General features: G+C 36.3%; 1 protein-coding gene across 1 annotated transcript in view; it reads right to left on the bottom strand.

Annotated features, from left to right (window-relative positions):
• Positions 1 to 13,574, bottom strand: part of LOC128211536 (telomerase protein component 1-like) — a 44,001-nt gene that overhangs the window by 8,326 nt on the left and 22,101 nt on the right. Inside the window, exons 29-45 of the mRNA XM_052916440.1 lie at positions 13,423 to 13,515; positions 12,642 to 12,774; positions 11,809 to 11,976; positions 10,746 to 10,957; positions 10,142 to 10,362; positions 9,654 to 9,834; positions 8,594 to 9,070; positions 8,059 to 8,178; positions 7,253 to 7,499; positions 6,328 to 6,583; positions 5,611 to 5,731; positions 4,838 to 4,993; positions 4,048 to 4,176; positions 3,307 to 3,445; positions 2,102 to 2,232; positions 789 to 991; positions 260 to 329 (exon numbers count right to left, since the gene is read on the bottom strand). Of these exons, the coding sequence (XP_052772400.1) occupies positions 260 to 329; positions 789 to 991; positions 2,102 to 2,232; positions 3,307 to 3,445; positions 4,048 to 4,176; positions 4,838 to 4,993; positions 5,611 to 5,731; positions 6,328 to 6,583; positions 7,253 to 7,499; positions 8,059 to 8,178; positions 8,594 to 9,070; positions 9,654 to 9,834; positions 10,142 to 10,362; positions 10,746 to 10,957; positions 11,809 to 11,976; positions 12,642 to 12,774; positions 13,423 to 13,515 (3,057 nt within the window). The remainder of the gene's footprint in view (positions 1 to 259; positions 330 to 788; positions 992 to 2,101; positions 2,233 to 3,306; positions 3,446 to 4,047; positions 4,177 to 4,837; positions 4,994 to 5,610; positions 5,732 to 6,327; positions 6,584 to 7,252; positions 7,500 to 8,058; positions 8,179 to 8,593; positions 9,071 to 9,653; positions 9,835 to 10,141; positions 10,363 to 10,745; positions 10,958 to 11,808; positions 11,977 to 12,641; positions 12,775 to 13,422; positions 13,516 to 13,574) is intronic.

The following is a 13,574-nucleotide window of genomic DNA, read 5'->3' as shown; positions in this document are numbered from 1 at the left end:
TTCCTAAGTGAAGTATTTCTCTTATGATATTGACATAAAATAACTGAAATACTTTATTTTCAATAATTTTATGAAAAATACATACTTTTCAGTAATAAGAACACATATAATTACCATTGAATTTTACATTGAAATTATAGAAAATTTACTTATTAAAGTTAAAAAATTACTTAGTTTTACAAATACTGCCTAAGAAAAATGCAGAGGTGTCACGCAAAAAATTATACAAACTTTAAGTATCAAAACCAAAATACAATACCTGTGCAGAGGTGACACATTTGTAGTCGTAACTGTCTGCAAGTCGGTCCCATATCTTGATCACGCCATCCCTGAAATGGTCAAACATAGAAAGCCATTAATTCATAGGAATTATAAAACATAGCAAAGACTAAGTCTTCTACACATGTAAGTTCCAGTTGAATACTTCAAGTCATGTTAGGACCAAAATTCATGAAACACCTAAAAACATGTACAATGATGTTGAATTTTTTTTTGGAAATTATTGTAAAAAAACCCACAGTCACACATAAAATAAGAAGATCTCGGTTTATTTAATCAGTTCATATCAACAAATTTAAACTGTTGCAGAAATAATCCAAACTATTCCTTATTAGAAATCTTACACATACAAAATAAAATGTGTTTAAAACTTTGAGTAAACACTAAATAAATACCTATTTTATATAATATATATATATATATATGTCCGAAGGCCTCAAATCGCGCGATGCGGCTCTTATATAAGATTTAATCAGTAAACCTCACAGCTGATAATCATAAGCGCTCACCTGCTTCCAGACAGTATGTAATTATCAGCAGTCACAAAGGTCACAGGTGCATCATGGCAGCCAATCAGAGGGCTGGATGTCGTGTCATATGACCAGAGGCGTACACTCCTGTCCAAAGAGGTTGTACACAGTTGTCCCTGTGAGCTGGTGTCCACTGACAGGACCTTGTCTGAATGGCCGGTCAGGCAGGATAGCTCATTGGCCTAGAAAATTAGGAAGATTAAACTTCTGTGAAGGGTTTATATATTTTACAAGCCTTAATTTTTCGGGATTTTTCATGGATCAGTCATGTTGTGAATCTTAAACTTAGCAAAATATTCAATTTACTGTTGCTTTAAGTTGATTAAATAACAAAGATGTGAATTTTAATCCCAATAAATTGGCATCAACCAATAAATCATGAAAAAAGGACCATACAAAATTTAGCTACAACATATTTTAAATTTCTACAGCAATATCCCCAAAATCTTTATTCCCAAGAATATAATTATTTAACATCCTTTCAAACAAAGAAGCAACCATTAAATCTGCCCCTGGCAAACCTCTTAATCCCTCAAATAACTACATATCCCGCCATTAGGGATGATATAAGCTGTAAACTGGATTTCTCAAAACCAAACATCTCACCTAGAACCAACTATTCTGACCCCTCCCTCGCCCTAATACTCTCTGCCACCTCCCCTATTAACTTTTAATATGTACCATAGTTCTCTAGTCCATCATCCGTGACTTTCAGTGCATTTTCAAACATAGGCTGTCACAGGGATCATTGTATTCTAAATGGATATCTAACCAATGACGAATTATCACCCAACACACCTCCCTCTACTACCAAGCACTCTGACCAGCTCCCTACTCACCTATTACCCATAATGGGCACCAAAGTTTCACTAATCCATTATCACCACATGTAGCTATATTTTAAATCTAGGGCAGTAACTTTGATATCTCCTCCCCCGCCCAAACATGACTCCCTCTACTCCCAAGCACTATAACCAGCTCCCTACTCACCTGTCACCCATAATGGGCACCAAAGTTTCACCAATCCATTATCACCACATGTAGCTATATTTTAAATCTAGGGCTGTAACCTTGATATCTCCTCCCCCACCCAAACATGACTCCCTCTACTCCCAAGCACTATAACCAGCTCCCTACTCACCTGTCACCCATAATGGGCACCAAAGTTTCACCAATCCATTATCACCACATGTAGCTATATTTTAAATCTAGGGCTGTAACCTTGATATCTCCTCCCCCACCCAAACATGACTCCCTCTACTCCCAAGCACTATAACCAGCCCACTACTCACCTGTAATGGGTGCCATAGTTTCACCAGTCCATCATCGCCACATGTAGCTACGAGTACATTCTCAATCTTGGGCTGTAACATGGATTTCTCCTCTGTTTCCTCTGCTGTCCAGTCATCTGTGCTTTCTTCAGCTAAAATTTTTAAATACAAGTTTAAGTCAATTTAGTTTTTTTTTAAAGCTTGTTTATCTAACTTTCAAATTCATTTGATGTGTTGCCCTTTTTGAGCATCCATCATAGTAAAAAATATATATGCAAGTTATTAGATATTATTATTATCAGCACAAATATTAACACTATATTTAACTATAAATGAGGTATAACCTTAGAGTTATGGAGGTTTTTCAACTCACGATTGAACTTTCTCGAAACATTAAACACACAAAGACTTAACCAAATTTCATTATAACTGGATAACAATACCAGTTTCACAGATGTGTATTCACCTTGAGGCTCTACCAGATTCACAGATATGTACCCACCTTGGCCCTCTACCAGTTTCACAGATATGTACCCACCTTGGCCCTCTACCAGTTTCACAGATATATACCCACCTTGGCCCTCTACCAGTTTCACAGATATGTACTCACCTTGGCCCTTTTCCACTTTCACAAGTATGTACCCACCCTGGCCCTCTTCCACTTTCACAAATATGTATCCACCATGGCCTTCTACCAGTTTAACAGATATGTACCCACCATGGCCCTCTACCAGTTTAACAGATATATACCCACCTTGGCCCTCTACCAGTTACACAGATATATACCCACCTTGGCCCTCTTCCACTTTCACAAATATGTATCCACCTTGGCCCTTTACCACTTTTACAGAAATGTACCCACCCTGGCCCTCATCTACTTTTACAGATATTTACCCACCTTGGCCCTCTACCAGTTTCACAGATATGTACCCACATTGGCCCTCTATCAGTTTCACAGATATGTACCCACCTTGAATTTCAACCAGTTTCACAGATATGTACCCACCTTGGTCCTCTACCAGATTTACAGATATATACCCACCTTGGACCTCTACCAGTTACACAGATATGTACCCACCATGGCCCTCTACCAGTTTCACAGATATGTACCCACCATGACCCTCTACCAATTTCACAGATATGTACCCACCTTGGCCCTCTACCAGTTTCACAGATATGTACCCACCATGGCCCTCTACCAGTTTCACAGATATGATTGTACCCACCTTCGCCCTCTACCAGTTTCACAGATATATCACAGCCATTGGCTCTCTGCATGTGACCATACAGCGTGGTTATCTCTATTCCTTTGTGAGACCACACCTTCACTGAACCATCAGCGCATGTCGACACCACACACCCATACTGTAATATCAAATGGAGATGTTCATTATTGCAAGCAAGATATTCACCTCATGCTGTTTATAATGCATTTAAAATGTGATGTGACTAAAACCAAGGAATCACTAGTTAATTTGACATTTCTAAGATGATTGTCAGCATATTTAGTCCCAAAATATCTCGAAGCACAGCAAGAAATCATCTTAACACTGTAAGTTATATGGTTGACAGAGGAGGGACCAGTCAAGCAAACCTCACCTTCTAGACACTCGCCTTGCTAAGGCCATAACAAATTGATTTGATGTTAAGGGTCAAATACCAATTTCCAAACCTTCTTACAAGCAGGAAAAAAGTGCCTTTATAAAAAATATGCAATTTTCTTCACAACAAATGCCCTTGACAAGCAGATTTTACCAATTTGAAAGAAAATCATATAAAAAGTAACATAAACATAATTATACAGATCAACACATTTAAAAAATTGATCTATTTGTATGATATTTCTTGACCTGTATTTTATCAATATTTTACTTTATTTCCATTCTGAAGGCTGAAAACCTCAAACGGCTGTCTCAAAAATACTCAGTCCTTAATCAATGAACTTAAACACAGAAACTCATCCTTACACTGTATGCTATATGGTTGATAGCAGATGTGTGTCCAGTCAAGCAGAACTTCTCTTTGCAGACATTTATGCTTGTTGAATCTTTTTGAGTCTCCCCTGGGCTGTTGCCGATCTTGGATACATCCCATACCTGTAACAAGGTCCCAGCTTATTGAATGGGGTTAGTGATTAACTGTAGATAAAATTACAGTCCAAACATTTATGCAATCTTATCAAGGAGCATCATGGAATTCAGATGATCAAGAAGTGTGTGTCAGAAGTTTTAACTTGCAAATTCAGGTAGACATATTGAAATATTTCAAGCCAAACTATTTGTTTCAAAATAACTCCCATTGCAACCAATTATACAATTATATTAAAAAACTGATCATAATAATATGCTCGTTAATGGCTCAACATTATTAAGAACAGAGGTGCCATGGATGCTCGCATGTATGTACTTCATGACCAAGATTTATATGTTAATCTGAATAGTGTGTGGCTAATTACAGATCAAGACAAGAGTATTAGCTTGTAAAACAATTAAAAGTATAGTAAATTGATCAAATTATTTCAGCCCCAGATAAACATTGTAAGCTATGCTTTTGTTTTATTCCGCTTCAATATATCATGTATATGACATTCAATGTTGCAATGTATGATATTTATGTTGAATAAAATATGTTTTGTTATTCAAAAGTACCTTTATCAATCAAGCCATGTAAGGAGTGTATCAAAATAGATGACACCATGGGTTTCCAACATTGCATAAGTACATGTGGATGTATATGCCACACCAGGTGATCACTCACCTTTATATTGAAGTCATTGGCCGCGGTGATGATGACATCCCCAGTGTTGGACCACTTACAGTCCGTGACCCAGTCATTGTGGCACTGGTGTATGATGTGAAGGGGCGTGGGGCTGTCAGATAGACAGACATCCAGGATATCCCATATCCGAACAGACTAAAACAAAAAAACAAGATAGAGGTACATAACTTGTTATATTATATATATCAAGTACTTTTGAAAAGGTGAAGTCTCCTTGAATGAGGCGAAGTCCTGTTTGCATTTTACAATGCAATAAATCTAAAGAGTATACCATTTTGTCAGAATTTCAATTACAGATTTCTGATCACAGACCAGATATCAATTGCAGGTCAGGAAAATGATGTAGTACATATACTTAATGCATTTGTGCTAATCAGATTGGTTGAAAGTGAGGTCTACAAGAAGGGGTGTTGACTCCTGAGAATAATGTGTAGACTGTATGATATTCAACAAGGCAATAAGTCCTTCAAAAGGTATTAATTCAAACCACTTAACATTTTATAAATAGTTCAGACATAATCCTTTCATCAATTCTTAAACTTAAAAAATGTACCAGACAAACTAATCTATAATTGTATAATTCAGGGTTAGGGTTCTATAGTTATATAGTGTATAAATAGTGAACAAACTTTTCCTCTTGTTATTTAAAAAGGTAAAAGACTCAAATATAGTTCATATAAATCAAATAGCTCTTGCTTTAATCCAACTACAGTAACGTCATAAAAGCACTATGGAACACAAACCACACATACCATATCCCTACTAGCAGTGGCCATTCTCGTTGCTTTTGTCTCCTTGTTGAATGTGCAGCTGGTAACCGGCCCTGTGTGTGTGCCAAGAGTCGCACATCTTGGAATCGTTGACGGCTTCGAACTGAACAAATGACAATAAAACAATGAAAGCCAAGAATTCATTCATACATGTAGTTGCCATTCACAATATTTGCTGTTTGTCAACAACTGATTTTGTTGACCAATAAGAATATTTTTGGCCGGTAAATTTTAATAAAAATAGCTTTCATAGTGTTTATTCATGGTGTTAATAATGTTTGCTTAATAAAACCAAAAACATGAATTGTACATCTATGAATTGTCTTAAGCTGGTCACCGATCAATAAGTGACAAATGCTCAATAAGAGCATGGCAGGTGAGCACTTGCCTTTTGCTGTTGTTGCTCAGTGTAAAAGGCGCATCAAACAACAATTATTTAAGCCTTTAAGAGTTATGTAAATTGTAATTGTCCTTGCTTTAGATATATATTTCTATGAATATTGGAGTTATAGCACAGGTTAAAGTTTTTGCACAAAACTCCTTGATGATGACACCAAGGCTATCAATGTTCCTCAACATTTTTCATGATTTTTTTATGTCAATTACCAGGTGTACCAAGTTTTGTGTGATTTTGAAAAATGAAAGTGAAGAAATACTTCAGTGCACAGAAACATTTAAATAACTTCTGTTAATACTTACTTTCCACCATATTTGAAGGGATTCTCATACAGAGACACTGTACAATCTTCCGACGAGAGGGCAAACATGTCCCAACAGATGTCCATTCCCATAATGCCCTTGGTGTGTCCCTCAATCTTACACAACTGTTGAAGCTTGGACGAGGACAGTATGGTGGCTGTTTTGTCATCTGACCCAGACAGGAGGTACAGGGGGGTGATGTATTTCAGACACAGTACTGAGGCCGTATGGACTTGTCTTGAACAGACCTTGGATCCTGTGACACATAAAATGACAAGAATTACATTATTTTATCATCATAGAACAGGTTCTCAGTACTACAGAGAAAAAAGTTTTAATATCACAAACAACACCTTTTTTATAAGCAAACCAATCAACATGTCAATACAATGATGAAGCATTAACCAGGGAACCACAAGTGGTAGACAATGCTCATATTTTTTTTCAGTTGTCAAAGATGCATAGCTCAATATATATTTTAGATAAAGTGATGGGGCTTGCTTTGGACTTTGGGTATTGTCACAAATAATGATGAGCTGATTATTGAACTGAAGTTGTGTTGTGGTCAAGAATTTAAGTTTTTGTGTGACTGATAGTAGTAAAGATATCAACAACTACAGTATTATGGCTATCTCTCATCTTATTCAGAAAAGCAAACAAAAAGGCTCTTGACAAATGCCCCATTTTGGCCTTGTAGGAGTTATAGCAATTTGTATAACATGAAAGTAATTTCAAAAGATGATTGTTACTGACAAATGGCCCTGAATTATGAAATTTTATTTATAAGAACAGGTACTGCTGAGACAAGGTTGTAACGGATAAATAGACACAAGGACAGACAGTGTGATTACTATATGCCCTTAGTAAGCATAAAATGAGCCTAAACATAGGCTGAGCTAATAAAGCAAGAAACCACAAAACCCACCTCCTTGAACATCATGTATCTCAATCTTTCCTGAATGGTAACCAATGGCAACAGATTTCCTATCTGGAGAAATCGCCACAGAAACAGCCTGGTCCTGATCTTCTGCCATAATGTCACCAACTGGTTTACCAAGATTTCCCGACCAGACTTTAACCTTGTTATCGTCACTGACGGTAATCAGCTGTTGGCCCGTTGGAGAAAATGTCAGTTTGTTGATGGGAAGAGCATGGCCTTCAATGTTGCCAATCTGAATATATAACATGAAATCCAATCAACACACATTTTCATGTAACTGAAGAACTACCGTAAGCAGAATTTTTACCATTCTTTGTAAAAAAAAATACCCATAAAATGATTACTGACCCAAACCAACACTTATTTCTCTAAATCAAACATGCTTCCCCAGCGATTTTGCCCAGAAACCCTTATGACCCTCAACTAGGGTGATTTTCATCGATCTGCATTAACTGCTTAGTGCAAGAAACATTTTGGGTGTTGTACTTTCAAACCAATGTAATTCTTTAGTTGTCCCAATCACACAAACAAAACAGTTTAGGGGATATTCACCTCCCACTGGAGAGATTGGGGAAATTCAGGTTAATTGTCCCCCCCAACCATGGTAAATGATATGTATGCTAGATCATGAAAAAACAATACTTTTGTTTAAATCACATTCTTGTTGCTTTAATTTCATTTTTTACAAGAAACCTATCCAAAAAGATAAATGGAAATTGTTGAATAGTAGTAATTTATTAAAACTTATGTAAAGTTACTTATTTTTGTAAAACCTAACAACAGCTACTCACCTGAGCCCCTTTTTCTGCAGCCCACAATTTAACATCACCATCAAGGGCAGCAGATGCAATGTGTCGGCCTGTTGGGGAGTAGGCTACATCCCGTACCGAGGACTTGTGACCTCGCAATACCTACAGCAAATTAAAAAGATACAATTTAAGGGTTTGAATGACAAACTGATTTGGTAGAGCAGACAAACATGTATATGGAATTCAAGGTATTGGTTAAATATTTTATTATCAGAAAAGAATGAAATTTTGAGTAGGAATTTGTACATCTAAGTAAATGGCATCCATACAATATGTAAACATTAGAAGACATTGCAATGTTCTATAAGCAATGCTTATTCTATTTTTTTTGTATTATTAGTGTATAATTTCAGATTCATTAATCAGACACTATGCGCCCATCAAACTTGCGCAATCTCTCCCATGATAGTACATGAGTAATATATATAACTAATAAAACGTTGAAATTTACTCATACTTTCTAATTCAAAGGGTAAAAAAGCATTCGGAAAAAAAAGATATTAAAATGATCACTTACAGCAATCTTTGTCTTGTGGAAGACATCCCATATCTTAATGGTGGTGTCCCACTGTCCAGACACAAGTTTCTGTCCTTCTGGATGGAAGCTCACACAATTTACAGGACTCCCAGTCTTAAACTCACACATCATATCTCCCTTCCCTGTTCCCCATATCTTGATGGTGCTATCCCAGGCCCCTGTAGCGAGAATTTTCCCTGATCTGTCTGATGTGCATGAATTAACACGCCTCTGATGACCTTTTGGGGTAAGGAGTCTGTGACCATCAACAACGTCCCAAATGCTGACTGTAGCGTCTTTGGAGACACTGCACAACTTGGTTGATCCGATGAAGCAGATATCGGTAATCGTGTCGGCATGTCCTCGGAAACTTTTGACCTCTTGACCGGTGTGTATGTCGTACAAATGTACCAGGCAGTCTAGTCCACCACAAGCAAAGTGTTTGTTGTTCGAGGATATAGCCACACATGTCATTGCCTATTTACAATAAAGAGAAAAAAAGTGTGAATATTTTGTTGTTCAGTAGTTGGCCTAACTTCAAGTCATAATTTAGAAGCTTAATGGTAATATAATATGGGGGAAAACAACAACAAATGTTTAGTTTTAATTATTTTATATCCTTATCATGAAATATTTAAAAGTAATGAAAAGTCCACAAAGTTAATATAATTATGCTCAAACGGAAAAAGCATATTGGCTTGAATAGATTTTGATTTGTTTAATTGTTTTATAGTGTTCATAGATTACATAAAACCGAATATTCTTAACTTAAACAAATACAGAGATTTACTAGTCACAACGTTACCCTAGACCAACAAATGCATGTGGACTTGGAATCCATATATTATTTTGTAAAACAAAGTAGGTAATTATCGAGGGTGGTCTTAAACAGATTCAGCATCATGTCAATTCTATTTAACAAAGAAATCATATAATTATCTGGAAAGATATGCAGCTTGCTAAACCAATCCATGATGGAATAGTGGTTAAGGCAGTTGTATGTATACCAGGAATAGTTAGAAAAGTACATATATCTAAAACCTGGCCATAATCTTAATACCTGTGGTAATCCAGGTATAGACAGGTAGCAAGGGTCGTCAGTTTCCGGCTTGCTGATCCACTCCATAATGGAATTGTTGTCGGCAGATGTATCGGAGGATTTCAGGTTGGTTAGTACTTCCTTTGTCACAGCAGACTCTGCTCTCTCATTATATGCCTGCTGCCAGGTCAAAGCTGGGTAGCTGATTAAGAAAGAGAGCAAAATATTGAGATTTAAACTTTGAAATGGGAAATGAACAAGAGTGTGGTGGAGTGAATACCAAAGATCATTTGTTTTTGTGTGTTTAGTCCAGAAAAGGGGCAGAACTCAATAATTATTTCAGCAATAGTTCATACATTTGTCCAATGACAAATAAACTAAATTTGGACAAAACAACTCCTAGGTACTCAATACATGGAAGTAAGTGAATGGAAAAATGCTATTCTATGAGGATATTTTAACTTTTTAACAGTTTGCAACTCGTCTTAAAACAATCTAAATATTTTTACCTGGACAGCACATGTAGATTCCTTGACACAAACGACTTGTAGTCCTTCACTCTTTGTTTCTCAAAGAACTTGGCTTGCTCCCTTTCCTGGGTTTTACTGGTGACATCTAGTGGCTGGAAATCTTCTATAAGCCCTGTGGACAGTCCCAGCATGCATTTGCTGTACAGGAACTGGACATTGCATAAGACTTCCTCAAGATCTTGGTAACTGCCACTGCGGGCCTGAAACACAATTGTATACAAATTACTTAAGAGAATTTCCCTATTAATTTAAACAAATATATATTTTACAAAGATTGTGAAGAAAGTTAAAATAACTTATACTATTATAAAGTCACTTTCGTTGGCACGATGTTGCGCGAGAGTGGTCTTGAATTGTAGAGGAATCTGGAGTGCCCAGAAAAAACCCACTTGTCCGGTATGGTGATCACTAACCAATCTGAAATGCGCCAGGGCCGGGAATCGAACCCGGGTTGGCTTGGTGAGATGCGTGTGTGAATTTCCTTTTTCTTTAAGTTTTAGACTAATAGAAACATATAAGCAAAAATTACTTATATCTGCATACAGAACTGCCTGAATCTAAGCCAATATGATAACTTATTTACCAAATGGAAGGGCAGTTCCTGATAGGCTCGTGCAGACTTCCCCTTCCATGTTCCATCCCTCTGTGTGTCGGCCTGACTAAAGAAGTACCCCGCCATCAACCGATGTAGGAACTGTTCTGTTTCCATGGCAACTGCTCCCTTCAGGTAACGAGTTTTCACGGCCGTTTCAATGTCAATATGGGCAAGACAGAGGCTACCACTGGAGTCTGGACCTAATATGGATTAATATGAAGATAATTTTATTTCAAATTAATTTTGTCTTCATATATTATACTCTGCAAAAAGGTATATGAACGTGAAATATCTGAAAATATATGTAGATTTTCAAGTATGATTATTTCTTGTTTTATGTCATATGAAAAGAAAGTCTTTGATTATGGAGAACATGTGAATTTTAAAACAGTGAAATAAAGCATCAATCTACAATGAAAAATAAGGCATAGAATAACATAACATAACATAACAATAGTTTAGTTAATCTAAGAATTTCTTGAAGTTTCATTATGTAGAGAACTTTATACTGCAGTGGTATTTATCAGCCTAAAGACAATTTCCTGGCTATAGAACCTACTACAGGGGCGGTATTCATAAAACTTCTTAAGTCATTTCCTTATTTAAGTCAATTTCTTAAAATTTTCAAAGTCAAATGAAAAGAAATGCATCAAAGTTTTTAACATTAAAGTATGTTTTTTTCAATATTAAAAGGTCAATAGAAATAATGTATTTTGGAATATTTTTATCATTTATTTCATATGACTTAGGAGATAATAAAATTAGGAAAGTGACTTAAGTTAGGTAATGACTTAAAAAGTTTTATGAATACCACCGCAGGTGTCCAAATTGAGAGGCCAAGAGTATGAGTCCAAGCGAGACTCAAACCTACAGCCTTGTGTATGGGAGATATATGTCTATAGCACTACACCTCATCACATGTTCAATAACAATTTCATTTTACAGATTTTTTCTTCAGACATTGTTATGTATATACTATAAGACAATATTAGTGTTGGCATTCTAACTACAAACATCTACATATAGACATATGTATTAAAAGGTGCTTTACCTGAGTGTAAAAATCCTTGCAATGCCCTCTGCAGGAAAGCCATTCTGGCTGCAGGCAGCTGTTGTTCAGGCCCTGGCTGCATATTGTAAATGTCCTTCACCTTTGGTTTGTCACTGCCTAGCAACGCTTGTAGGCTCAAAAGGTCATGAAGCTCTCCTAGTGTGAGGCCTGAAAGAGGGTCATTTTGAATATTGTCGATATCATACTTCTGTGATAAACTTTTGAGATATAAATGTCCTTGACCTAAGGCCATTCACTGCCTAGCATCACTTGTACGGTCAAAGGTCATGAAGCTCTTCTCCCACTGTTCGTCAACAAGGAGATTTGACACCTCTATTGTAATGTTGAAACCTGATGCTTATAAAATCTCACTGAAGTTTGTTTTCGTGCTTGTTGATGAGACACCTTGAGAAAATGCTCCTAATGAAAATCGAGAGGAATGTACCAAAGGAACATATCCACTTGCCTGACAAGATTATTAAACATGTTTTACACATGATCATTGTTCATGTATTGACTATGCATTAAGTAGAACTGTTTTTTTCTGAGTTATAGCCTTAAGTTTACAAGTATTCCGATCGCTTTATAAGTTAGCGTACGCTAATTAATATACTAGGTTGGATACTGTATAATATTATTGTAAAATTTGATGAGGATTTAACATTTGCAATTTCTCAGAAGCAGATCAGGTCACAAATTTTAAACCTAGCTTAATATTAATTATCAGATCTTAGCAATGGTTTAAAAATCATGTTGCAAATTTTAAACCCCATGAAATTGGCCCATATCAAGTTAATAAAAAACAACAACACATGTTCAACACATGTTCTTACCATCCCTTGCACAGATAAGGAGACAGAGGGCAGAAGACACTATTTCTTTCCCGAGGTCTCCCTCTAAGCGTGACAGCACTTCCTGTAGCAGTAGTGGAACTGTATGGGGCAGCGATTTCAGCTTGGAGGTTATCTGGTGGTAAATTATCACATGGTTTATCATAACATTGTAAAACAACTAAGAGTAGACAACACTATTCCATTTCCCAGGCCTCATGAAAGAGGGGAATCGTCTAAGACAGTGATTACTGCTTGGAGGTTATCTATGAGGCAGAAACTGCTCGCTACATTCCAATGAGAAAACTCGTAGCAGACAATATTTATTCTCTTTCTACTTCTTGGTCTAGACAGGACACATGAAGACAATTCATTTTGAAGTTCTATGTTACCATTGTTACTGGGTTACTGAAGTATAATAATTGACAGCACAATGGTATTTTTCAATGTTTTGGCTCAACACTCAAGGGTTTTTAATTAGAAAATTTATGCAGTTTGTCCAAAATTGAGAATTCCATTCCATTCGAGAAAATTTATTGAATTTCAAAGTAAATTCCAAAATATTTCATTTGTAATCATATTTCTTTTATATTTTTACTCATGACTGTGCCAATCCTCCAAAATTATTTTCTGTAATCACTCAGTGAAATAAAATTTAATATTACTTCAAAATTAAACAAAATAATCCTGTATATCACATAATCTTCAGAAAATATAGCAGAAGATGATGACGGTTTTCACATGACTTAAAGTAAGTGGAAGACTGTAAAATAGATTTACTTACCTTCTCAAAAACTCCGAAGACTCTTAGCTCCTCACAAGCCAAACTCAGATACAGTGGAATACTGGCCTCCTTCTTTGAGACAAGCAGCTTCATCTGAAAAGGGGAGAAAGTAGAAGAAGTTTGAGTTACAATGTCTAAAATCTCAGTTTTAA

Source organism: Mya arenaria, chromosome 12 (assembly GCF_026914265.1).
Source record: "Mya arenaria isolate MELC-2E11 chromosome 12, ASM2691426v1".
NCBI lineage: Eukaryota > Metazoa > Mollusca > Bivalvia > Myida > Myidae > Mya > Mya arenaria.
The sequence above is the reverse complement of the archived record's forward strand: the minus strand, read 5'-3'. Positions and strand labels throughout refer to the sequence as shown.